At 43.5% G+C, this 27,990-nt stretch overlaps 1 protein-coding gene and 1 long non-coding RNA gene across 3 annotated transcripts in view; one reads left to right on the forward strand and one right to left on the reverse strand.

The window, feature by feature from the left end:
- Hydin (HYDIN axonemal central pair apparatus protein) overlaps positions 1-27,990 on the forward strand; it is a 360,278-nt gene that overhangs the window by 317,252 nt on the left and 15,036 nt on the right. For both annotated transcript variants that reach the window (XM_076915883.1, XM_076915884.1), the window contains 17 exons: positions 1,413-1,631; positions 5,055-5,215; positions 6,476-6,573; positions 7,576-7,768; positions 8,885-9,097; positions 9,631-9,769; positions 10,794-10,959; positions 13,172-13,319; positions 14,076-14,283; positions 14,742-14,963; positions 15,961-16,130; positions 18,907-19,105; positions 20,253-20,411; positions 22,092-22,369; positions 24,514-24,733; positions 25,732-25,944; positions 27,081-27,244. In XM_076915883.1, coding sequence (XP_076771998.1) covers positions 1,413-1,631; positions 5,055-5,215; positions 6,476-6,573; positions 7,576-7,768; positions 8,885-9,097; positions 9,631-9,769; positions 10,794-10,959; positions 13,172-13,319; positions 14,076-14,283; positions 14,742-14,963; positions 15,961-16,130; positions 18,907-19,105; positions 20,253-20,411; positions 22,092-22,369; positions 24,514-24,733; positions 25,732-25,944; positions 27,081-27,244 — 3,170 coding nt within the window. The remainder of the gene's footprint in view (positions 1-1,412; positions 1,632-5,054; positions 5,216-6,475; positions 6,574-7,575; positions 7,769-8,884; positions 9,098-9,630; positions 9,770-10,793; positions 10,960-13,171; positions 13,320-14,075; positions 14,284-14,741; positions 14,964-15,960; positions 16,131-18,906; positions 19,106-20,252; positions 20,412-22,091; positions 22,370-24,513; positions 24,734-25,731; positions 25,945-27,080; positions 27,245-27,990) is intronic.
- On the reverse strand, positions 10,921-20,439 carry LOC143434977 (uncharacterized). Its single transcript, XR_013104892.1, has 4 exons — positions 20,363-20,439; positions 14,718-14,945; positions 13,950-14,135; positions 10,921-11,060 (listed from the first exon to the last, which is right to left on the reverse strand). It is a non-coding gene; the product is annotated as an uncharacterized LOC143434977 (long non-coding RNA).

The raw sequence follows: 27,990 nt of genomic DNA on the forward strand, positions 1-27,990 counted from the left end.
AAGTACAACAAGCCAACTATGTTTTAATTAAAACATCATATTTTATGTTCAAAAAACTATATTTTCAAAAATGTATGTGGTAAATGTAGAATCATTTCATCTTTCCTGTTGAGACAGGGTTTCCTGCAAGAGTACAGTGATGCATGCCTTTAATCTCAGGAGGCAGAGGCAGGAAACAGACACAGGCAAATCTTTGTGAGTTCGGGTTCAGCTTGGTCTACAAAGCAAGTTCCAGGCAAGCAGAGCTGTTACAAAGAGAAACCTTGCCTCAGAAAAAAAATAGGGTCTCCTATGTAACCCAGGCTAGCCTTGAGCTTCTTATCCTCCTGTCCCAGGCTCCTGAATGCTTGTGTTATAGGTGTATACCACCACACCCAGCCATTTTGTGTCTTTAGAAATCTTTACCATCTAACTGAATAAAATCGTATGGATTCTGCTGTCTGCTCTTTCCATTCAGTCTATTATGCACCATCATTTTTAACTTCTAGTACCATTGTAACTCATGAGGAAAGGAGTGTAAAAGAATCAAGTGAGCCAGGCAGTGGTGGCACACACTTTAATCCCAGCACTTGGGAGGCAGAGGCAGGCAGATTTCTGAGTTCAAGGCCAGCCTGGTCTACATAGTGAGTTCCAGGACAACCAGAGCTATACAGAGAAACCTTGTCTCAAAAAAAAAAAAAAAAAAAAAAAAAAAAAAAAAAAAAAAAAAAAAAAGAATCAAGTGGTATCTTGGGATTATACTGAAAGTTTTGTCCTCCAGGTACCCTGGAAATGTCTTAGAGATGCCAAGGGTCATTAGATCATTTTCTAGACACTACTATTCTGTATTGATCCACCTATATGCAGGAACCATAATGTGCAAGTATCAGGTGGCTGTGGGTGGCTCTGGAAACCATACTGCGTGAGCTAAAACCCAGATCACTAGGGTTAAAGACCGTAAGCAATTTACAAGTTTTTTTTTTTTTAAATCTGTGAAGTGGGGGTGATAGCTCTGTACCTCTCAGAGGGTATTGTAGGGACTAGTAAAATTGCTCAAGAGTTGAGACTAGTGCTTGAGACAAGTAACAGATTGGTAACTATTACCATTGCTCTTACTATGATGTGCATGTGTGCGTACATGTGTGCATGCATGTGTGTGTTTATTTTGAGAGAAGGTCTCACTCTGTAATCCTGAGTTGCCTGAAAACCTATTATGCAGCCTCAGCTGGCCTCAAACTCATAGCAAACCTCGCTCACTCTCCCAAGTGCTGGGGGTCCTCCATGAGACACCGTGGCCTTAAGGAGACATTTTAAAGGATCTCTTACATGGATTTAAGTCAATCTACCTAGATGATATATTTTGAGTCACTACCAGGCATCAAAGGCCCTTAAGATTGAATTCCCCAAGATATAAATACCACATTTTTCCCTAGATAGGGCATCTCCACCCTGGCTGTTCCAAGGACGTGTTGGTGACCTTGAAATCAGAATCACCCATCACCCTGAAGAAGATGTGTGTCAAGTGCAAGCTTTCCAAGATCATGTTTCAGCTCCCTGCAGACCAGGTCCCTGACTGGGATGACCGCATGCGCACAGTCAAGTGGGTAGATGCTCCCCGAAATACACCTGGGATCTTGACTACAAAACGAAAGGTGAGTGAGTATTCACTCACAGGGACAGGAAGCACAGACTTCACCCAGCCCACCATGCTCAGGTGCCCACTGTTCTCAACTGCAGTGTCTCACTGTGGAAAACAGAAAAGGTTTGCATCTGATTTTGGTTTCAAAAACTAGCAAATTAAATTTTCATGCCCACCACCCTCACTAATGACACATGCCTCCTTAGTTGACAGGGTTTAGCTTCAGCCTTTGTAAAGGTTTCAGCAAGACCTTCCACCTTCTTCTTCCTCTTTTTCCTCTTCCTCTTCCTCCTCTTCTTTCTTCTCTTCCTTCTCCTCCTCCCTCCTCATCCTCCTCTTCTTCAAAAGTGGCATCACTAGTCATTTAGTTGTTTCCTGCCTTTATCAAGTGTCTGGAACTAGAGTAGTCAAAACTTCCAGTGCATGATGGGATCTCATCTTTGGCCCATATGTGCCCCTTGCATTTACTCCACCCCCACCTTGGAATTCTATAATAAATTAACCCATCCCCAGTGAGGGAACTGGGCCCCCAAATAGCTGTGTAGTTCTGGCCATTCCATCTCTTTGTCTCTTTCCTAGAGGTAATGAGGATCCCAAGTTACTCCCTCGACCAAGTGTTGTTAACCTAAGCATTCTAAAAGGATTGAGGCGTAGCTGTAGTTTTCAACTGTTTTCTTTTTTTAAGATTATGGTATGTGATCATAGATAGTTGTGTGGGCTATAATAGTGAATGCATTTCACTGTTGTATACCTTCCAGACTTTTTCTCTCTCTCTCCAAAAAGTTATTTGAAGGTGTTCTCTTATGGACAGCATTTCTATGCATGTTGGCATCCGTGTTTACATTTCTACAAGTGGGGTCACTAAATCATGTGAACGTCCAGCCCTTCCAAGCTGGTGTCCAGGTGTTTTCTAAACTCGCTCTACTGATTTCTGCAGTCTACAGCTAGGGAGTCTCATGAGCCACGTCGTTTCCAGCATTTGATCTGACTTTGTCAGACATTTCAGAGGCTGGTTTGATTATTTGTTTGTTTGTTTGTTTGTTTGTTTGTTTGTTTGTGGGATACTGAAGATGAACCCACAGCATGGCAATTTAGCTTTATCATTTGAACAAATGGGAAATTATCTCATTATGAACTGTGGTTATACTTCCCTAGCCACTGATGAGCTTGGATATGTCTTCATATGATCATTGACCACACAGGCTACCTCCTACACGGATGCCTTTTTCATGCCTTCTGCTCATTCTTCAGTTACGACACTCATCCTTTGTTTAAGCTTTCTTATCTCCCAGAAATTCCACTTGTATTATGTGTTCACACATTCTCCAAAAAATCTAGAGCTTAACTTTTTACTTAGTTTTTTTTTTTTTTGAAGATCTGTCTTTATTCTAATTCTTTATATGCATGTGGGGACCAGAGTATGTACATATGCACGCAGGTGTCCTCAGTGATCATTGGGGGGCAACCCTTGATGCTAGAGCCAAAGGTGGTTGTGAGCCACCCCACATGGGTGCTGGGAACCAAACTCAGGTCCTATGCAAGAGCAACATGCACTCTTAATGATTGAGATATCTCTCCATCCCCTCTATGTTTTAATAAACAAAAAGCTATGCTTAATTTTTAAAAGATGTTTCATTTTTTAAGATTTATTTATTTTATTTATATGAGTACATTGTAGCTGTCTTCAGACACACCAGAAGAGGGCATCAGATCCTATTATAGATGGTTATGAGCCACGATGTGGTTGCTGGGAATTGAACTCAGGACCTTTGGAAGAGTAGTCAGTGCTCTTAACTGCTGAGCCATTTCTTCAGCCCCTGTTTCATTTATTTTTAATTTATGTGTATGGGTGTTTTGCCAGCAGATACACATTACACCACATACCTACCCTGCCCACAGAAACCAGAAGGGCCATCAGATCAACTGCAGATGGAGTTACATATGGTTAGCTGCCATGTGGGTGTTGGGAATTGAACCTGGGTCTTCTGGGAGAGTAGTCAGTACTCTTAACCAATGAGCCATCTCTCTAGCCCTCCCCCCAAAATATTCTTAATTTTAATGTGGTCAAAGTTTCTTTTTTGTTACATTTATTATTTTTGTATCTTATTTTTAAAACCCTTCCCTCCCCCAAAATATATTCACGTTACTACATACTTTTAAGTCCAGGCTTGGCTTCTGATACTTAAGCCTTGGGTGCATCTGGAAATTCTGTCTGATGTGAAACTGGCTCTAATTTCATATTTTTCATCGAGACAACTCCCTTGCCAAATTTGCTCCTTCTGCTCTCTACTATTCTGATGGGATTCTGTGTCATATCTCAGTTTTATATGTCCCTATGTCATTTCTGGTCTCTTCCCTTCTTGTGTCAGTTTGTCCATCCCTGAGCCAACTTTACATTATCTTAATTTCTATAGCTTCATACTCAACCTGGAGCGAAGTTTCTAGTCTGCATTGTTTTGTTCTAAATCTTTTGGTCATTCTTGATTCTTCTCTTTCTTCTAATGTATAATTTCTGAATCCATTTGCCAATTATTATGAAAATCTGTAATGGAACTGATTACAGCTCTAGATCATTTGGGAAACAGTTGACAATTATAATATTAACTCATTCTTTCTGTTTAAGAAAGGTATTTCTATTTTTTAGATATTCTCTAAGATTTGCAACTATTCATTTCTTTAGTAGTAATAAAGTTCTTCCATTGCTTTCTTTAACATTTTTATTCAGGTTCTTTTACTTTAAGATGTTTTACTGTTCAATTACTTTGATGAGTTTTTTTAAATTTGTTCTTCCATGAATTTTATTAAATTGTTTTTCTTTTCCCTCCAAATTTTTATATCTATCTAAAAAAATATCTATATATCTTTTTAGATCTGTAGAGTTGGTGGTGATTCACACCTTTAACTAATGATTCTTGTTGTTTGCACTTTTTCTAATCCATCTTAGCAAAAAGTTTTAAAATCCTTTCATAACTAAACAATTTCTATTGATCCTCTCCATTTGCAACTTTTCTATTTAATCAATACCTGACCTTTTCTCTATGGTTATCTTTTCTTTATCTTTTTGGTTTTGGTTTTGTTTCTGAGACAAAGTCTCTCTACATAGCCCTGGCTGTCCTAGAACTCACTATATAGGTCAGGCTGGCCTCAAACCTGTCTCTGACTTTCATTCCCTGGAACTAAAGGCATGACCATGCCTAGTTCTTCCATCTTCTTTAGAGTCCATCTGATCCAAAACTCATGCCCACATGGTCCTAATCCTCTAGGTTTCTCAGGCTTTCTCTTTCATTTGGAGCTATCAGAGGTTTGCCAGTCATGTCTTCCAGAACTGTATGTGTGGGTTCATGTGCCTTTCCATGGTAAATTAGTGTGCTGTCCCCCAGTGTTCCTGTGCATGGCTGGCTTTGCAATGCTAAGGACGTGTTTGCCTTTGTCCCAGGTCATAGAGACGGACCCTGAGCCAGCCCACTCGGTGGTAGAAGAAAATTACCGAGAGTTGCGGATCCAGTTCAGTGCCAACGTGGATTTTGCTTCCTATCAGTGTGAAACAAGTGACGTGTTCTTTAAGGAAACACTGGTTTACCAGACCCGAGTGTTTGAGTGAGTCACTGGGAGCTTTTATACAACTAGGGAAACTGTCTTTAAGAACTAAACAACTGCATATTTAAATTTGTTACGTATATATAGATATAGATATAGATATAGATATAGATATAGATATAGATATATTGCATCTTTTCAAAAAGAAAAATTGTATCAAATGAATGAGTTCCAGTAACATTGCTTTAAAACTGCTTTTTTTAAAGGTTCTCAGTCAGGCATGATAGTTTGTCCTGTAGAAGGCTGAAGCCAGAAAAATCTTAATCTCCAATCCACAATAGCCTATATAACAACAAGACTCAGTCTCAAAATATCTTTTGAGACAGGGTATCAGTAAGTGGCCCTCCTTGGCCTGAAAACCACTCCATAGACCAGGCTGGCCTCAGACTGGAACCCACTCCATAGACCAGCCTGCCTCTGCCTCTCAAGTGCTGAGATTAAAGGCATACACCATTATACCTAGCTGTATTTTTTATCCTTTTATTTTATATTTGCTTTTGGCTAACATGTAAAAATGGTGCATATTTACCAGCTAGATGTGTAGATGGTTGGATTATAATAGTTCGCATTTTCATTCCTTAACATTTATCTGGAGGTAGAACCTCCAGATTCCTCTCTTCTAGTTCCTCATATGTCTCCAAACTGTAGAACACTCCGAATTACTGCTCTCCCTGTGCTGATTGTTATATCTGTTATCCAACCTCTATCCGTGCCTCCCCTGACCTGTCCCAGCTTCCAGTAATTGTCATGCTAATCTCTTCCACTTTGAGATTAAATGTATTAACTTCCACATGTGAGACAGAACACATATGTGTCTTTCCATGTCTGGTTTGTTTCGTTCAGTGTGATGTCTTCCAGTCCCACCCGTTTTGAAAAAAAAGGACAGGATTATAGAGAACAGTAAGGAGGTTCCTCAAAAGGAAACTAAAAGTAGACCTACTGCGTGACCCAGCTAGCTCACCTCCAGGTGTACATCCAAAGGGGAGTTCAACCAACATGTCAAGGGACGTTTGCATTCCCATTTGGACTCTTCATAGCCGCCAAGACACCAAGACAGAGCGTCAGCCTGGCTGTCCACTGTCAAAGAATGAATAAAGAAAATATAAACACTTGTGTGTGCACAACAGGATATAACTCAGACATAAAAACAATGCTTAAGAAACGAAGTGGCATGCCTTTGTCTAATAGTACAGCGGATACTCAGGTAGGGCACAAAGTATGGACAACTCAGTCTGACATCTGATCCTCATCTACCCACAGGTTTGACCTTGTTAACACAGGACAGGTGCTGTTAGAATTCTGCTGGATCTCAGAAGATGCCACCAAGGCAGTCAGTTTTGCCATGCCAGAGAATCAAGGTAAACTCAGTGCCAAGTGAACCCCAGGGTCTGACCTGAGTCACCATTCATAGAAAAGCCTGAGAGGCCAGTGCTGCTCCTGCAGCCTCTGAGTGGCCAAGGACAGCAGAGCATGGACGTGGTGGGTTTACAAAGCTACATGGGCCTGAGCGATAAGTAGCTTGACCTCTTCCCCTCTAGAGTGGTGGCTCATGTCACTTATCACTAGGAATCTTGTCTTCTAGTTCTTAACCTTTCAGAAGATTGCAGATCATAAAACAAGCGCCCTTTCACGGGGCTGGAGAGATACCCCAGCAGTTAAGAGCATTTGTGCCTCTTATAGGGGACTCAGGCTCAGTTCCCAGCACCCATGTGGTGACTTACAACTATCTGTTACTCCAGTCCCAGGAAATCTAACACCCTCTTCTGATCTCTATGGTATCAGAAATGCATGTGGTACACAAACATATGTGCAGACAAAGCATTCATACATGGACAAATAAAAATATTTTTAAAAGAAAACTATGGGCCATTTTCCCAGAAGAAACAGAAAGCTATGCTAAAGCGTATAGTGATATACATGTGCATAGCACGGAGCACTAGCAAAGGGCCCAGCACCTAATGAATCAATAAAGTAATCATCATTATTTCTGTTGCAGAGACTCCCAGATTTTCCAGATGGGCCCTTATCCATGGATTCCCACTTTGTAAATCCCTATGTTATATCAATGATTTGTCATAAATTCTATTCATAGCCCATTACCCTGGTGCAGAACATCCACAAACCCTTTCTTGACCCCTGAGCCAAAAGGAAATCAATCTGAAACCACCATAAAATCAATAGGTGTTTTTCACAAGTCACCTGTGAAATACAAGTTGATTCCTTTCTACTTGTGTCCAGCATTAAATATACCTGCTATAAGGCATGAATCCACAGATATCATAGAAGGTCCCTCAGGACTTGGAAGTGGACTGCCTCCCATTGCCACCGTGGAATATCACCTCTTCTCTATCCTCCCTCAGGTTCCAGTCAAAAGCTAAGTCAGGGCACAGGCAGCTCCCTGGACAGCGTCCTGGACCACTGGACTGAAGCCTCTCCCTCACCCTTCTCGGTGGAACCCTCCTCAGGCATTGTGCCTGCAGGAAAGACTCAGAAGCTCAAAGTGAAATTCTCCCCAATGGACGTCGGAGAGTTCGAGAGCTCCCTGTACTGCCAGTAAGGAAATGTGTTCTCCAAATCTCCTGCCCTCGCCCTCCCTTCCTTCCCACCACCTTCCTTACCCTAAACACCTCACAGAGCCCGGAAGTCTAAAAAGGCCAGCCCTTCAGGGAACAAGAAGAATGTGGTCTAAGCCCTGCCTGTCAATCTCTCCTGTCCTTCCCCTTGCCTACTTCCCCCTACCTGGCCACATACAGGACTCCACTAAATAAGAGAGTAATTTGTAGCCAGGCACTGTCTACCCTTTTGGAAAGCTTCTTCTGTGTTCTCTGTAACTCCATTACCTTGTATATAAAATGCAAGCAGTAATCCTTATCATGCAGAATTATTTGGCACGCTAAATGACCTAATTTAAGCAAAGAGCTTGGAGCAATGCCTAGCCCACAATAAACTCAATAAGCAAAGGCAGGAAGGAATATAGGGTTGGTGGACCTGGTCTTGTCTGGTGTCCAGTGAGAGAGAAGAATAACCAGAAACATATATCAGAGAAAGTCCCAGACATGGTACCTTCGTCCAGGAAGTTTTCCAGAAAGAACATCTGCCTTGTAGAAGCTTCTGTAAGCCTTGTCCTAGGGTGGCAGAGGCCTACATGAACTGGTCAGAGTTCCCCCTGAGCCCCTGATCCTATACCAGAGAGACCTCTGCCACACAAGGGCTATCTCAGCTCAGCCCTGAGGCTGAATCTTTTCACATGCATCACCTTCTACAAGGGTCTTAGGATAATTTTTTTAGGATTTCCAGGTCCTTCTCTTTAATCTATTGGATGCCTAGGTGTGAACCAAGGGGGTAAGCACTTCATTTACATCTAACCACTGAAAGGAGGGAAAAACTTAGAGCCACATGTAAGTACACAGAGGGTACTTACATCCAGGTTCCTCATACTCAGCCCACTCGTCCGTTTAACAACTAATTAGTTAAACAATTAATGCCTACTATGTGACCATGTAGAATGTGCCAGTCAAGGCAAAATGTGGTGTGGCTGACCAAGAAAAACCCACCCTCTTCTCACATGGAACTCTCATTCTGGTGGACAGAATATTTATTTCCAGCCAGCTTAAGAAAGCAACAACAGAATATAAAATCAAAATAAAAAAAATAACCTTATCATTTCAGAATTCCCAACCTGCCAATTGGAGAACAAGGCCCTATTTTGGTAACAAAAGGGAGAAGCGTCCTGCCATTTTGCCACTTTGACCTGAAGGAATCAGACTACATCAGTGGTCATCGGCGCAACCCAGAGCTCCGAGGACCAGGCGCTGGCCCTCTCGAACCTAATACCCGAGTGATCGAGTTCACCAGTGTGGGCATAGGTGGAAAGAATCTCCGGTGAGTCAGAGTTGAACTGATTGAACTCATGCCAATTGGTCCTTCCAAAGAACTCAGATGCAGAATCCAGAAAAAAAACACCCGTACTGATGCCTAGAAGCAATTTGGACATCCCGAGGGGTGTTGTAGAGATTTAATGTCAGAGAACTGGTACATGAATGAAGCTGGATTCTGTTTGCATAACTTTTGACAGTATGGAATATAAATGTGTATATAAATATGTATTATATTATGTATTATATGTAAATATGCTTGTATATAAATATGTATTCCCTCACCCCCACCTTGGCACAGAGCATCCCTTGACACATGGCTTTGGGAGAGTTAATCACTCCAAACTCCAGAACTGTCATCACCCCTTAGATCCCAGGGGAGATGGCATTTTTATTTCTACAGTGATGAAGTCCTCAGGTCATTTCTAGTTCCCCAGGGGGAGACTATGACAGTTCTGAGGTCTACATAAATTTTATTGAATGTTTTTTTTTTCAATACCTTCCCTAACTTTCTGCTGTCAATCTTTCCTTCTCTGCCAGGACCTTTACAATTCTGAACCCCACCAGCAGCACCTACTCTTTCTGCTGGACCTCTGAAGAGACAGAAAGTCTCCAGCACCCTCCGGCCTTTGTGTGTCTTACAGAAAAGGGTATTATCCACCCTGAGAAGAAAGCTGAGGTGCGTGGGGATGGGGACCCCACAACTCTAGCTATCTCTGCATAGCAAGAGTGTGAAGAGAGAATAGTATTGATGAGAATCCTTAGTCAACATGTAGAACACTATTTATTGTGTTTATTATTGTACGTGAACATGTACAATCTCAGTGAGCAAGATAGACCTGGGCTTTCTTGGCTGGCTCTGGAGACAGCTCTAGTATTTGCAGAGATTTTATAAGAATAATGAAGGAGCCAAAGGGGACCAGACATAAATATATGGGGGCTTTCTGGGCTCATAGTATAAGGACATAAAAGAACTATCTTTATCTAAAAGATTGGCAACAGCAAATGGATATGATTTTACTTTCCCAGATAAAAAGGCAAAACGTAAGAATGAAATCCTGTCTATGGCTTAGTCCTAAATGTCTCTACAATAACATAGGGCAGGGGGTCAGATTTATATGTGAACTTGCCAGCCAGAGCATATGTTAGCAATAACTCCATGAAATGAAAGTTACGAATTTAAATGCCGTCAGGAAGCAGGTGAGATGGCTCAGTAGGTAGGGGTGATTACTGCCAAGCCTGAGAAGCACATGCTGGAAGGTGAGAGCCAATGCCCACAAGTTGTCCTCTGGCCTCCACATGTGTGCTACACATTCACCCATACATATTCAGAGACAGAGACAGGGAGAGACAGAGAGAGATTGTTGCTCTGATAATTTTATTGAAGTGGGCTACATGCTGGACTGTTGACAGACGTATGGATTGTTTCCCTTTGCTACTTCAGTCCATTGTGAGACAACCATGCCATCCAAAGAATGGCACAGACTACAACAGTATAATCAGCAGAAGTTGTGAATGAGGTGTATGACTCCACTCCTCAGAAGGCAGGGCAAACAGATCAACAATGTGGATTGAGCCACACCCATTTGAGATGGTAGTGAAAACCTGGGAAATGTCACCTCTTATGGCCCTCATACAAGTAGGTCTCCAAAGGGACCAGGAAGAAATGCCTCTCAGTGTTCTTTTCTGACTTGTCGTCTTAGATTATATTCCAGTTCCTACCAGCTCACCTGGACATCACAGAAGCATTCTGGACTTTCTCTATCCCAGAGCACAATATCTCAGTCCCCTTCCTGCTGGTGGGCAAGACCACGGACCCCCTCATCTCTCTTGACAAGTCACACCTCAACTTCAGTTCTCTCCTCATTGGTAAGGTGGCTGGTCCTGTCAGTCTCTCATTTTGAATTGGCATGACCTTAGGTCACCAAGGACTCCAGGAGCAGTCAGGAGTGGGTCACTCTTCTTGAAACCTGCCAGAAATATGTCAGAAAGGCTCTGTCACTTACCAGAGAGCCATACGATAATTTCCTCTCAATCTCATTCCCATTGGCTGTCTTTGGCAGCCACACCCTAACACCTTGAAATACTTGGGAGCTTTGTTATAGATTCTAATCATAGAAAGGAGACTAACCAAACTTAAGTAAAATAAGTAGTAAGTCAGAGGTTGATAATGCGTATTAGGAAAGAATGTTGTAGGGTATAAAAAATAGCAACGTGGTAGATGCCAAGAAGGTACCATTCATTGGAGACCTGTGGTGTAAAGGAAGTGACCATCAGATGATGCATAGCTCTATGCATCTTTCATATGGATATGTGTGGGTCTGTAAAATATAGCTAAGGCCAAAGAGCTTTTAAGTGACTCATTAGATGTTTATTTAGACAACAGTCGTCTTGATAGTATGTCAAACAATATGAAGGGTTTAACCCAAGAATGCAAATGGTGCAGATTTTGATATAATCACTGTATCAATAAAGAACCATATGGCCATGTTAATGTACCAAATATAGTCACTGCTTAAATTCATCAAAAGTCTGTTCCTATCCCTACCCTCAAAAACCCTCCCATAATAAAACAAGAGTTGAAGAGAAAACATAAAGAATATTAACCTAAAGCAAGAGGCAATCAAATAGTGTCCCATAGTAAGCCCCGAAACTATTTGAATTAAAATGAGTTAGGTAGTTATTATCACCACTATACCTGAATATTTCCTTAGAGATTTTAACAAATATGACAATATATATATATATATGTATATGTATAAAATTTTAAGTGACTCATTAGATATTTATTTATTGTATTAATTTGTTAATTGTATTAATTGTATTGTAAAATTTAAATGTATAAATTAAATGTATAAATTATATGTATAAAATTATAAAATTGATAATAATCATGAATCTTAATGGAGAGAGAAAAAGTAATAATCTAATTTGCTGTAGCTGATCACTTTGTATACATAAAGCCCCAAGAGGTGAGAGAGAAAAACTACTAGAGTCGAGATAATTTGGTAAGGTGAACAAGACAATTGTCCACTTTTGCTGTAAACACCTAGAAGCAAAAACAAAAATAAAAACTCTACTGCTAACCAAATGTGCAATATCCAAAGTTAAATCTACTTCCTAAGACCTATATGTCAAGAGTTACGTGACATTAAGATGCTTCCAAATAAGAGCTAAACATTTGGTTAGTTCTCCCAAAATTAAGTGTAAATTTAATCAAATTTCATTTAGAATTGTGGCTAGGGTTGCACAGGATGCACAGTTAAATTTTAATTTTAGATAGATTCAGTGTTGGTGTACACACACACATGCACACACGCACACACGCACACACGCACACACGCACACACGCACACTATGTCCCAAGAAATAGTCATTATTAGCATCTAGGCTAATAAAAGTTATTTGCTAAATATTAGCATTGATGCTAATAAAAGTTTTTTGCTAAATCAGATAGACTCAAGTCCTAAAGGACTGGGGAAGGGAGAGAATTGGATAAGACAATTCTAGGTTTTGTGGGGAAGTAAATGTTTTAACATTAGCCAATGGGAAAAGCAAAGTAATGAGTCAGGACCCTCCACAAGAAGGTCCAGGGCAATGCAAGATCAAATTCAAAAGAACTCCACATAGAGACTCTGTATAGAGATGTGAGCCATCAAAGGGGGAGTGGGCATTCCCCATTAGAAACCCAGGAAGACCTTACAACTCCTGTCTAAAGGGAAGAGAAAGGTGTCAACAGAATCCCAGCTGAGCTGTGGCCAAGTCACAGAACCCACCTTCTAGAAGGAGCAATCAATTAGGGAAGAAACATTCTGGACAGATGATGTAGAATCCTTTTCTGAAGGAAGGTCACTGGGAAAGGGAAAAGAAGGAAGGAAGGGAGGGAGGGGGGAGGGAGGGAGGGAGGAAGGAAGGGAAGGAAGGAAGGCAGGCAGGCAGTGGTCAGTGGCTGAGGAATTCAGGGGGCGGGGCAAGTTGCCTAAGATTGTCCGTGAAAGTTGGGGGAGGGGTTGCTGGGGTCACTGCTACACCTCACTGAGCAGGTGAGAGGCCCTTGCTGAAGGATGGTGTTTCCTTCCAGGCAGAGAAGCCCGAGAGACAGTAAAGATCATCAACAAGGAGGAGCACGGGTTTAATTTTGCCTTCCAGGACAACTCCCGCTATTCTGAAGGATTCAACAACAGCCTCATTGTATGTCCCATGGAAGGTTGGATCCCGCCACTATCCAGGTAAAAAAAAAAAATGAAGTCCTCAGGATGCATGGCAGGGTCCCAGGCCTACCAGCCAGTAGGGCCAATTAGAGAGATTCGTTTATAAAAATCTCTGCTAGGCCATCAAGATGACTCAGTGGTAAAGGCACTTGCCACCAAGGCTGACAACCTGAGTTAATTCCCAGAACCCACAGAGTTTGGAAGGAGAGAACTGACTCCCACAACTTGTCCTCTGACCTCCACACACATACTATTGGTATATGCACATACACATACAGAGAGAGAGAGAGAGAGAGAGAGAGAGAGAGAGAGAGAGAGAGAGAGAGAGGAGACAGAGACAGAGACAGAGAGGGAAAGAGAGGAGACAGAGACATAGAAATTAAAACCTCTCACAACTCTTTAAGATTTAAATGTAAACTACCTGGAGTTACAGGCAGTTGTGAACTACCATGTATATATGCAGGGAATTGAACCCTGGTCCTCTGGAAGAACAACCAGTCCTCTTAACTGCTGAGCCATCTCTTCAGCCCTAATCTAAATCTTCACCTCAATATTTTTTTTCTCATGTCCATAGCTTTTTCCTTGTCCTGTGTCTATAAATCCACAAAGCAGTATCTAGGTTTGCCTCAGAAAATCCTTAAAACTCACTTAATTTGAGGTGCTGTTTTGGTGTCTTTTGCTCATAGCGTATCTAATAATCCAGGGGACTCTTGTTTTGTTAGATTTTCACAGGCTGGCTTAATCAGTTAATCAGCTGTCTTGTTTCCCGATCAGGTTCCCAGTTGATATTTTCTTCACACCAAAGCAAGAAGGAGATGTGAACTTCAATTTGATCTGCAATATAAAAAAGAAAGCTCACCCTCTGACACTCAATGTCAAGGCTGAAGGCTACACTATGAACGCTGAGGTCAAGTGCAGGGACAGGATGGGCACCACCATCCTCCTGTCATCCACCCAGGTCAACACCATCAACTTCTACGAGGTGAGGGATGACAAGGACCTGACTATTGCTCTTCCCTTATCTAAGGAATGTGATAGATACAATGAGCATGAGCGGAGTCTTCCTGTCTCAAGTACTAGAGAGATCAGACAAATCTGTCCCCGGGGTTATGTAGTTATGATGTGAATGGTCTTTTTTTTTTTTTTTTTTTTTTTTAGAGGACTAATATGGTAGGAAGAGACATAAACACTTGCATTAAATAAACAGGAAATATTCTTACTACCAAGAAAGATCTAAGAATTAAATCACCAACTTATACTTGAGATATGAGAGGACCCTAATACTTGGTGGGGTTTGCTAGAATATCCAGTCCCATTCAGCTAATGACACGCAGCTTATTAATATCACCTCTACCCTTATTTCTCAATGACCATCTCTCCCTAGACAAGGGATCTCTGCGGCTTTTCTTCATTCACCATGCTGTTCTTTCCATCTCTCAGGTGGAGCTGAATGAATGTGTTCAGTGTGAATTTAACTTCATCAACACTGGCAAGTTCAACTTCAGCTACCAGGCAGAGCTCTCTGGGCCCAAATCCCTGTTGCAGTACTTGGACTTCACGCCCACCGACAGTAGCGTAGATGTGGGTCAGTCTGAACCGGCCAGCCTGTCTTTCCAACCATATCAGAAGTGTGTCTTGAAGGGCCTGGAACTCAAAATCAAGGTGAGACCATTCGATGTATTTTAAACGCCAGAAGAATCTGTGACATGATACCCCAGCCGGATAGTTCCAGCAACTCCTACAGGGTGGTTGCTTTGGAAACAGCTCTCATACTTTCTGGAACAGAGGCCTCATTAGTGTCACTAGAGAAGCAATTGACCATCCTCACACTGTAATACTACCTAGACATTAAAATAAGTGAGAGCGTTGGATGGGGCAGGGAATGTATACACACAACACTTTCCAAGATAAGGTATCAGATGAAAAACCAAACACCCCACCACCACCACCCCACCTCACCCCCACCCCCATCCCCCCAACTCATACACATTAAATAAATAAATAAATAAATAGATAGATAGATAGATAGATAGATAATGACTCTGCTCATTTAGCCAAGATAGGAGACACCACCACCACAACCACCTCTTCTCTTTTTTGTTTTTTTTTTTTTTTGAGAGGATTTGTGTGTGTGTGTGTGTGTGTGTGTGTGTGTGTGTGTGTATAATCTTGGCTCTCCTGGAACTAGCTCTGTAGACTAGATGGGCCTTGAACTCACAGAGGTCTGTCCACCTCCAAGAGCTGGGATTAAAAGGGTACACCGTCACCACCCAGCTTCCCTTTTATCCTTTATTAACAACCAGTGACAGAACTATATCCAGTGGCTACCCTAAAACATAAGGGAAAATGAGAAATCAAGTCTCCCACCTAGGCTTCCTGGCAACCACAGTCCCACCCTGTATGATAACTAGCCATTTCTGCCAACCATTCGCCTTCAGGCTGAACCACCACTGTAGGAACAAAGTAAGAGCCAGTGTGGATTCTGCTTAGAGTAGCTAATTGGAAGCAAATAAACTCAAACCTACTAAAACCAGGCTCTCTAGAGGTGGAGTCCCAACTCTGTAATCTGTAAGACACCATCCACTTTCTTTCCCTGTGGATGCAATCACCCTGTCTTCCTGCCTCTAACTACAGTCCCCTGGCCGGTCTCTCCTTGCAGATCAGCCATGGCCCAACATTCGTATGCAACATCTTAGGCTGTGCTGTGAGCCCAGCTGTCCATTTCTCCTTCACCAGCTACAACTTTGGGATTTGCTTCATCTACCAAGCTGGGATGCCCCCATACAAACAAATCCTCCTTGTCACCAACAAAGAAGAAACATCTATGAGGCAAGTAGTCTTCACAGAGAGGCAAGAACATGAGAATTCTACAGACTTCATGCAGGTGAAGTCCTGTCTTCTGGTCTTCTGGTCTCATCTCCGTTGCTGTAATAAAGCACTCTAATCAAAAGCAGCTTATGGAGGGGCTGGGGGTGGGTATTTCATCTGACATCTCCAGGTCTCGGTCCACCACTGAGAGAAGTCAGAGCACAAACTGAACTCAGGGACAGGAATCTGAAGCCAGGACTACTTGCTACTATGTTTAACATGACTTCCAGCCAGGGAACTTACAACCAAGGAAGTAGAGCAGAAACCATGGAGGAACACTGCTTCATGGCTCACCCTGACTCAGGTTTGGCTCACTCTTATGTAGCTCAGGACCACCTGGGTACGGATGTTGCCACCCACAGTGGGCTGGGCCCTCCCATATCAGTTCATAATCAAAACAATCTACCATAGACATACCCACTGACCAACCTACTAAAGACACTTACTCAATTAAGATTCTTTTTTAATTGAGACACAGAGAATTTAAAAATTAAATTAAATTTAAAAATTTAATTAAAATTCTTCCCGGATGATTCTAGGCTATGTCAAGTTAACAAGTACTAGTTCACCTTGCCGAGACAGAAATAACGGAAAAGAATCCAATACATGCGGCATGAATTCTGAGCCCCTGCCCCCACCATTAATATGAATATATGGGCATCCACGAGCTACCTGCTAAACATCTTCTTGATTTGTAGAGGGCTATGCCAGGTGACTACCTAATGCAAAGTCCCGTAGCTTCTGGTTTGTTTCCTCATGCAAGGGATTTGGAAAGAAGCTTAAGCAGTGTTTCTCAACCTGTTGTGGTGATTCCAACCCTAACATCACTTCATTGCTACTTCATAACGGTAATGTCGCTACTGTTATAAATCATAATGTAAATATTTGGTGTGCAGGATATCTGATATGTGATACACCCCCAAAGGGGATCACAACCCACAGGTTGAGAACTGCTAGTTTAAGAATCTCAAAAGTGAATTGTGCTGCAGTAAATACAAGTCTGTACTGAGCCTAAATCTCCTAGATCAAACCTGCCTGCATCATCCCTGAGGAACATTTCAGTCCAGGTCTCTATACCACTCTTCAGACCTCCTCATGAGAGAGAATCTGGTTCAGTCACTGGCCTACGTTCATGCACAAATCTTTATCTCAGTCCTGCAGAGAACATTCTACAGTGAAAAACTATTGTTATCTCTCTCATCCTATGTGATGGCCTTTAACTATTAAGTGGCTCAGCGAAACCAAAGAACTTCATTTTAATTTAACTTAATTGTAAATTTAACTATAATTACTACATGTGTTCTGTCATGACCACACACATCAGATGGCACAAATCCAAGTTCAAATACCAATGCTTTCTTAGCTGTGACACCAAGCAAATTTGTTTTATCTTACTCTTTCTGTTTTCATTGTGGGGGAGAGGTTATATAGTCTCTGTTAGTTTTGAGATGGAGTCTCACTGTTGAGACTCAGGCTGGTCTCAACTCATGATCACCCTATCTCAGCCTCTTAAGTACCAGGATTACAGATATGTACCACCGTGCCAAGTCTACATTTAAAATTTTTAAACTCTCTGTGCCTCTGTCTCTTTGCCTGAAGTGGGACCACCCATCTGGAATCAGTACTTAGAAAAATGCCCGCAACCCAGGAGGTGCTTGGTTACAGCTTGCTGCTGCTGCTGCAGCAATTATTATTCTAGATAGTAAATCACAAGAGTGTCATTTAGTTTCAAGCCAAAGAGACAGTAGTTAAGAGCACTTGCTGCTCTTGCAGAAGACCCACATTCCATTCCCAGCATGCACATTATGCCTCACAATGGTCTGTAACTACAGTTCCAGGGGATCTAACACCCTCTCCTGACCTCTGGCATGAACATGGCATGCATGCATAAATATTTTACTCTTATCTACCTATAGTCTTTCACAGTTTGATATCATTTCAGTCTGCTTAAGGCCTTGAGTTCTGTGCATCTATTTAGATAGGCTCCTCCTCTAAATACCCATCAGGAGACCAGGGGAGTTCCCATAGAAAATACAGGTGTCTTCCTGCCCAGGGGTGGGTAGGGTAGAGATGATCTTTCCTCTGACCTCCAAGGGTCACCAGGCACACACAGGCAAGTCACACATACATATAAAACTGAAGATAAAACAAATCCTTTTAAAATTATTTAAATAAAATAAGTTCCTAAAAAGTTCTTTCTTGACTTTAAACTCATTTACTCCCTACAACAACCCTATGAAGCAGCTGCCACTAACCCCATTTTACAGGTAAGGGGGCAGATCCAAATGGTCTGAGCACATTGTCCCAGGTCACATGACTAGTTATTGGCAGATCCTGATCCAGACTCCTGTCTGCCCAACTCTGGAACACACGCTGCACTGCACTGAGCTTTGTCACACAGTAACTTCTGAAGCAACCCTTCGAGAGACTACAGAACTCTGAAAGGCTATCTCAGGAAACAGCATCAGCAGAGGGCAAGCATGAGCCTTTGGGTCTGAGACCTGCTCCCACCTCCATCTCAGGATGCGACTTAGGCTGACATCGTCCTTGGCTGCACCTAGAAGAACATGCTCCAGCCATTGCTGACATCCCTTCCAGCCCTTTGGTGACTCCCCTGACTCTAGGACAGCAGGGCAGGAAATCTGTCACCTTCCAGCCCAGAAGCATAGGAGACCCATCAGTAACCTCCAATTCTGCCTTCTTGGTGCTTATACCCATCCCTCTTGGTCTTCCTCAGCCTAGATTGTTTATACACCAACACCCCACACGTCGAGGTGAACTTCAATGTGGATGTGATAAAGCCAGGGAAGACGCTGGAGATCCCAATCACTTTTTACCCTCGGGAAGCTATCAACTACCGAGAACTCATCCCCTTTGAAATCAATGGGCTCTCTCAACAGACAGTGGAAATCAAAGGGAAGGGCACAGAAATGAAGGTAAGAGGCAGTGGGAGGGGCTTCTGGACCCTCCTCCCTCTTCCCAACAGTAGGTGGGGCTTCAGAACCCTCCTTCCTCTTTCCAGACTCTTGCCCACTAGAGCCCATGCTCCTTTCCCTAGCCTCCTCTTCTCTACTCCTAGGATTGTTCCATCCCATATCCGGCCCTGCCCCAATAGGGTCCCTAATCATACCAAGTGGGAAGGAAGTTTTAAACAGGGGTCAAGTGAATCCTGGCTCTTACTCAGAACCAGAATCACTGTGTTGTGAACTCAGACAACTGCAAGCATTAGAGAAATGTTCTACATCTTCTTGGAGAAGTATCAGATACAACGTCCCACTTGAAGGCATGTCCTATTCAGACATAGGGTTCAGCTATGAACCATCTGTCCTTCTCACCTCAGTGGTGAACATTCTCAGCCAACTGTGGGTCCCGGGATTATCCAGGAACTTCTCCTGCCAGGTGACCTAGATACATAGAAAACAGTCCTGTCCTGATAGTCACCCTGTCTTCCTGGTACCTGATAACTACATCTTGTATTTGTCTGGTAACAGTATTTGCATTGTAACAGAAGGTTTGAGGAAAAAAAGAAATCCAAGATTCTCAAGAATGCCTAAGATATTCCAACAAGTGATCAAAAGGGGTGGGGCGTGTGGCTACCTCCCCTCAAGCCACAGGAGCAATAGGACATTGCCACCTGGTGTGTCTTGTCAACACAAAGCATGGCTCTTGCTCCAAAGAGAATTAAAGGTAACCCATTGTGAACCAAATATGAGTTACCAAGTGTTGGTAACAAGATTTGGGTTATCCTAAGTGACATGGTCCCCAATCCAAGAGGCCATATGAGCTTTTATAGTCAGAGAACAAAAGAAAGTCACAGGTGTGTGTGTGTGTGTGTGTGTGTGTGTGTGTACTCTAAGCACAGTGGTAGGGGTAAGCTTCTACAAAGAAGGGAAATATCTTCTATATGGTTCTATTGTTCCTATCTTTATTTAGTGTTGGCAGAAGCTAGTGATGAAATGAAGGCGTGTCTAACCTGAAGTCAGGTCACTGAGAGAAGGAGCTGCCTTCCCCTGCGGGACAAGCGCACCACATTTGTTTCCCACTGACAAACCCTACCTTCCTCCTCTCTTTCTGGCCACACAGCTTTTAGTCCTAGATCCAGCCAACAGGATCGTGAAGTTAGGAGCGGTCCTGCCAGGACAGGTTGTAAGGAAAACAGTTTCCCTCGTCAACAACAGCCTTGCCCAGCTCACCTTTAATCACTCGGTCCTGTTCTCCATTCCAGAGCTCCAGGAAGCCAAGGTCAGTGTAGGGAAATAGAGGTGGGAGGAGCGACATGGGAGGGGGGGGAGGAGTTATGTAACAGAAATGCTGGCTGGCCAGAGCAAGAAACCCAGTGAATGTCTCACTGGGATTTCACTTTGCTGACCATTTTACCCAGACAAGGAGGAAAACTCTTTGCTCCCCTTTCCCATTAATCTGAAGATGAAAATCCTCAGTCCTAGCAGGTCAGGGCTCTTAACAGTTGGACCATATGAGTGAGTGCTTGCTTGCTCCCTCGCTCCATTGGTCTCTTTATCAGGGGTGGGAAGAGGTTTGCATTTGGTGTGCATGCATGCATGTGCTCTGTCAGTCAACTTCACCCTCAGATTTCCATATCAGATTGCCCCTTAGAGAGTAACCAGAGGTGTTACAGTGACCTGTCTTGAGCCGTCACCTCAGGCTACCTCCCAAAGTCATCACATTCAGGAACCCCCCAGGACTGCTTTTCTGTTCCATTTTTTTTTCTCTTCCCTTCAGCTCACTCCCTTCAGCCACAGTACCTGGTCAGGAGCACGGGAAGGACTCTGTGAAGGGATTGGCTTCCTTACACAGATTTGGGTTTTCAATTTACCAGGACCAAGAGGAAACAGGAAGCCAGATAGGAATGTATGCAGTGGCTCCAGCGCCTTAGAATATGCAAGTCCCCAACTTTAGAAGATGCAGGTTGCAGGTCATCCCAGAGACACTGAGTGGGGCAGCCTGGGCAAGCCGTGGGATTGGTTTCATGAGTCCCAGTACTTCCCCTTTACCACTGATATTTCTCACTAGCAAACATAATAACGGTTCCATTATGACACTTTTACACAAATGTGTGTGTGTGTGACTGTACCTTGTTCTTATTCCTCATCTCCAACTGCTCTCTTCTGTCCCCATTCACCCACTCCTGCTGTTCCCCGTCCTCTCCCCAGAGAGTCTCTCCTCTGCTTTCTTCTCATGACTATATGTGTGTGCATATGTGTGTGCATATGTGTGTATTACATGTTAAATCTAGATTTGACGTATGATAAAAAGCATGCAATAGTTTGCATTTCTTTCTTCCCATTATCCTGCCTTATTCCCCATCCCTGCTCCTTAGAACTCTACCTCTTGGAACATAGGCCTGCTCCTTGTATGGCATGCATATACATACATACATACATACACGCATGCGCACACATACATATGTACATACATACACGTGTGCACATACATACATACAAACAAACAAATTGAGACTCTCTGCATATGAGAGGAAGTATGATTCTTGTCTTTCTGCATCTGACTTAATTCACTTAACCTGATGCTCTTCCACCAGCGAGCACTTCTTGAGAAAGACTGGATTGATGTTTCTTATTTCATGTTTCCTGCTGCTGTTTCGTCTCCCATGGGGGAAGAAGGAGGGAGGAATTAAATGCCCACGTGGAGCTGAAAAACAGGACAGGAAATAAACATTTGTTGGATCCTTGTCATAGCCACACATTTTATACACATGACCTTGCTCTTCACTGAGGGCAAGTCAAGGGGATGGTTTGAGTCACTTATCAAAGATGTCCTAGCCAGTAACATAAGAGATTTGATCCCTGGACTGAGACAGTCCCAGCAGCAAGGCCTCGGGGAACAACCTGAGGTCCAAGAAGCCTTCCTGCTATCAGCTTCTGAGCCAATCATCTTTCTGACCAGGTCATCACCTTGGAACCCTTCCACACCATCACCATGAAGCCTAAAGAAGTCTGTAAACTAGAGATTACCTTTGCCCCCAAGAAGCGAGTCCCTCCTTTCTCTGAGGAAGTCTTCATGGAATGGATGGGGTTACTGCGTCCCCTCTTCCTCCTCAGCGGCTGTTGTCAGGCCCTGGAGATCTCCCTGGACCAAGAGCATCTTCCCTTTGGTCCCGTTGTGTATCAGACTCAAGCCACACGGCGCATTCTCATAATGAACACAGGCGATGTGGGTGCAAGGTAGGACCGGCAGTGGTGTCTCCCACCAGATGCTGTAGCAGACAGCTGCATCTCCTTGCCTCAAATGAAACATCACAGTGGCAGTTACTACCACAATGGCATGAAAGAGAATATTGGTGCATGCCTGGTATATGCCCGTCACACAGTTCATCTAACTTAAGCTCAATAATAACTCTAGACAGCTAATACTATATAATATAATCTCTGTGACTGAGATACTGAGGCAAGAGGATTTTAGAATGCATAGTGATACCCTGCCTTAAATAAAAAATAAATAAAAATAAAAAGAACTAAGGCCAAGCATAGTGGTGGTGCACATATAATTCCAGCACTTGGAGACTGGAAAGGATTGAGTTTAGGGCAGCTCTGGCTCTGCATGCTCAAGGCCAGGTCAGTCTGGACTATATGAGAGAGACCTTGTTAAAGGGGGGCTGCTGGGGATGTAGCTCAGTGGTAAAGCAATTGGTTAACCTGTACAAAGCCCTGAGTTTAATTCCAAGCATCCTCCCCCCCACAAAAAAAAAAAGGAAAGAGAAAAAGAGACAGAAGGGGGAGTAGGAGGGAAAAAGAGGGAGGGAGAGAGAGGGAGAGGGAATGAGATAGAAAAAGAGAGAGGAAAAATGGGGACAAAGCATGCTTCCCCAGGCATCATTCTTATCAGATAGAATTAGAAAAATACCAGTAAGACAATTCTCAATCTGCTTTAGTATAAATACAGTATAGAAAAATAAGAGTAAAAACAAATAAATAAATAATAAATTTAAAAATTGTTGAGTAAGTTTCCCCCCAAATCACATAGGTAGCAACAAGTAAGCATGGGTTCAAGGTTGTACAGGCTTACAGGGAACCAACCTCGTCTCTAGGAGAGGTACTTTAGCCACCTCACTTCACAGATGTAGTGAGATCTTCCTAGAAGAGGCTCAGAGATACCACAGCCAAGAAATAAGAAGACAGGACCAGAACCCAGGCTCCTTCCTCTTGCTGCTCATGAACCAACATGGCTGTCATGGCTGTCCAGGTTACCCACCGCACACCCAGGGCTCCTCACCATACAGATTCAGTGTTATGGCACCAAAAGGGATAATTATATGGTAGCCCTGTTTTGGAAATACTAGTATGTACCAATCATCCTCTGCCTTCTGCCCATACCAAGGGCCTAACCATAGGGATGGCCCCATGGAGCCATCAAGATCCCAATGCCACCAAGAACGGGGATAACTCTCACATGAAGGGTGGATCACCACCCTCCTGGATCTAAACAGGCAGCTCAAAGTCATTGGTCAAGGCTATTGTCTTGAAAGACTGTGGTCCCTAATCCAGCCACTTGATAACTATACAATCTTGGGAACACATATATATGTGTTCATACAAACTATTACTTAGCTCGTCATTCATGGGTGATATGTGCAGCCACCTCTCACCCCTTGTCTTAGTCAGGGTCTGTATTCCTGCAGAAAACATCATGACCAAGATGCAAGTTGGAGAGGAAAGGGTTTATTTAGCTTACACTTCCACATTGCTGTTCATCACCAAAGGAAGTCAGGACTGGAGCTCAAGCAGGTCAGGAAGCAGGAGCTGATGCAGAGGCCATGGAGAGATGTTACTTACTGGCCTTGCTTCCCTGGGCTTGCTCAGCTTGCTTTCTTATAGAACCAGACCACAGATAGCACCACCCACAATGGGCCCTCCCACCCTTGATCACTAATTGATCACTAATTGAGAAGTTGTAAGTTGCCTTACAACTGGATATCATGGAGGCATTTCCTCAAGGGAGGCTCCTTTCTCTATGAAAACTTAAGCTTGTGTCAAGTTGACACACAAAACCAGCCAGTTCACCCCTGTTCAACTCTTAAGAGGGAACAGAAACTCCTTACCCAGAGAGTGATCTAGGCTCATGATCCCTAACCTACCTCTGCTCTGGTAGCGCTTCCTCCTCCTAGGGAATAGTCAAAGCAGGGACTGTGTTGTCAAAAGTCCCAGTGAGGTTTTTGGTTTTGGTTTGGTTTGGTTTTGGTTGTTTTCTGTTAGTTTTTGTTTGGTTGTTTGGTTTGGTTTGGTTTGGTTTGGTTTGGTTTGGTTTGGTTTTTGCATACCATTAGAATATTAACACACTATCTCTCTTGTCTTCTTTTCCTTTGAAAAAGGTTTAAATGGGATGTGAAGAAACTCAAGCCCCACTTCTCCATTAGCCCTGAAGAAGGCTACATCACCTCAGGCACAGAGGTTGCTCTAGAAGTAACCTACCACCCCACTGAGGTAGGGAAAGAGAGTCTGTATAAAAACATCCTCTGCTTCATCCAAGGAGGAAGTCCTCTGTGCCTCACCCTGTCTGGAATCTGCGTGGGACCACCTGCTGTAAAAGAGGCAAGTAGGCATTGCCTGGAGATGGACCAAAGGCAGGAGTAAGCCCAAGAGAATTCAGTCCTCAACACCCACATCAGACCTTCGGCCCTACTGCTCCCTGCCACAGAGACCTTGCATATACCATAGCCACTACTTGAATAATCCTTCCCTCTTGGTTTACTTAATCCATGTTCTTTCTTCGACTTTTGACTCAAGCATTGTATCCTCAAAGAGGCTGTCTAGATGAAATTCTGTTACAAGAACTGTGAGCAGGGACTGGAGCATAGCTCAGCCAGTGAGGGCTTGCCACGTGAGCATTCTTTTCCTTCTTGTGGAGCAGGAGGACATTGACTCTTGAGTATCGGGATGACGTTGTTTGATTTGCGCTTCAGTGCAATCAAACCAGATGTGGACAGGTGTCTGCAGAGAAGAGACCAGTTAGAAACACCTCCCCTAGAGGAAGGAAGACAAGGCAGTGGCTTGCATAACCCAGCTGGCACAGGGGATAGCAGGAGGTGATTACTGTACAGCTCATGAGTTCAGGTGGGCCGGCTGGCCAAGGGGCTTCTGGTACCCACCTGTCTTCATCCCCACAGTGCTGGAGTTGCAGACACATGCCCTGCCACACCGGGCATACCTGGATGCTAGGTTGAACTCAGGTCCTCATCGCTGCACCCAAACGATTTGACTGACATTGTGTGTGTAACCACTACATAAGGCGGTTGTGTGCAGCTATAAGGAAAAGGGAAGCCATGCCATTTGCAGGAAAATGTATGGAACTCCACCTGAAATAGGAAATGAAATACCTAGTAAATATTTTGATTGAATGGGAGGGGTGACATTGTCCATTAGAATTCACTATGAGAAATATTTAAAACCTCTCTCTCTCTACACACACTACACACACACACACACACACACACACACACACACACACACACACACACACACTGTAGCTCTGGACCCTGAAGACAGTTCAGGGGAGATGACACGGAAGGTGATTTTTCTGCTTCCTCCAGGTTGTGAATTTCAATTGCCAAGTGCGCTCAAGGCACACACAGACCATCCTGCTCTCAAACCGTTCCAACCAGACCTGGAACCTGCACCCCATCTTTGAGGGTGAGCACTGGGAGGGGCCTGAGTTCATCACCTTGGAGGCCCATCAGCAAAACAAGCCCTATGAGATCACCTACAAGCCCCGAACCATGAATCTGGAGAACCGCAAGCACCAGGTAAACTGAGGTCTCCCCATCTGCTTTCTAGCATAGGGGAAGCAAGGAGCTGTGTGGACAGTGGCTAGAAGACCATTTTAGAGCTCAGAATTTTTTTAAAAAATACCCAAATAAGGAGTGGGTATCCAGATCATGGAATAATGACAATCATGGATGATGGGGAGCCATGACAGTTGCAGGCAGTAGCCTCCCCTCCCCCTTTGCCTACGTTTCTCTGAGAACCCTGGGGCGTGGCTCTGAAGAGAAGCCCAGGGACTGAGCACTGAACAGTTCATACTCCGTTTAAGAGCATCAGTGACATGATGGCAGCTGTAAGAAAAATCAGAAGGGAGGCAATGATGTGGTTCAACCAGTAAATGTGTCCACCACCAAGCTTTACCACCAAGGTTCAAGCCCCCAAGACCAGCATGTGGCAAAGAGAGAACTGACTCTTGTAAATTGTCCTCTGATTTCCATACATGCAATGCCACATGTGCACACATACACAGAGAGAGCTATATACAAACATACAGAATGAATGAATGAATGAAATGTAATGTAATGTAAGGGCTGAAGAGACAACTCAACAGTTAAGAGTACTTGCTATTCTTACAGAGGACCTGAGTTCAGTTCCCAATACCTACATTGAATGGCTCACAAGCATCTGTAATTTCAGTTTCAGGGGCATCCGATGCTTTTCTGGCCTCTATAGGCCCTACACTCCTATGCACACACCCACACACAGACACAAAAATCAAAATGAATCTTTTCAAAAATCTAATTTTAAATTCAGAAAAGGAAAGCAGCAAGTCTTTGCTCTAAGCAGCAAAGGGTTTTCTCTCAGTCTTCACTATGTGTCCAATACAGTGTGCTTCGGTTTCTCTGAGAGACCCTGTCTTAATGGAATAACGTGGAAAGCAATCAAGGAAGACACCCAGTGTCCTCCTCTGGACTCCCGTGGTTACACACAGTTGCACTCATCTACATACCCATGTGTACACCACACACACACACACACACACACACACACACCATACACACCAAAAGTCAAAAAAAATTAAAGTAGAAGTGTTAGGCTTACTTGCCCCCTCCAGGTCAGATAGATGTCTATTAATAAAGGGTTTACTATGCCATCCTTATTTGTCACTTCTTCCAAGGGCACTCTCTTTTTCCCACTCCCGGATGGGACTGGCTGGCTATATGCCCTGCATGGGACTGCTGAACTCCCCAAAGCTGTCGCCAATATCTACCGCGAGGTTCCATGTAAGACTCCTTATACTGAGCTCCTGCCAATCAGCAACTGGCTGAACAAGCCCCAGAGGTGAGAGTGTGGGGTGAGCCATGGGGGAGAGAGAGAGGAGCAGATGGTTTCCACCATCCAGCTTGGTCCTTCACCTACAAAGAATGTCAGATTTGGGGGAGTCAGAGGCACAGTCTTCAGTGTAGCCAAGTGTCTCATGAACACAAACCCTGTCTTCTTGTTCAGTGTTGATTCTTACAGATCCTGTATCTTATAGACCCTAGAGCGCTGCCTCACACAAAATAAATGCTCAATAAATGGCAGTTCTGATGGTCCTAAGGGCCAAGACCTTTGTTGTTGTTGAGTGTCTTATAGTCCAAGCTACTAGCCAGAGAAGAGGGTCCATCAAATTGTGCTTGAAGTAGGAGATAGAAAGGAATACAGGGACTGAAAGAGATCAAGGGCAAGTAGCCTCATCCTCTCCTTCCAAAGAGAAGAGATTAGAAGTGCATCACCCTGGAGGCCACCTGCTTGGCATAGTAGATAAAAGCTCAGATCTAAGTCCACACCCTGGTTTTGCCAGTAGCTACATGCGTGTGTTATCTTCCTTCCTTTGGGCCTCTATTTCCTCTTCCATAAAGCAGAGGTGTTAATGACACAAATCTTCTCTAGACATTGTGTCAGCTGAAGATCTGTAAATTACATAGAGAGGGACTACTGGGTACCTGGCTCAATAAACAGCAGTTGCTGTCATTCTTAGTGACAGAACTAAGACTGGGACCACAGACCCACACAATCTTCATGAAAGCAAAAGTAGACACAGCCCC

The sequence above is a fragment of the Arvicanthis niloticus genome, chromosome 18 (assembly GCF_011762505.2).
Source record: "Arvicanthis niloticus isolate mArvNil1 chromosome 18, mArvNil1.pat.X, whole genome shotgun sequence".
Lineage (NCBI taxonomy): Eukaryota > Metazoa > Chordata > Mammalia > Rodentia > Muridae > Arvicanthis > Arvicanthis niloticus.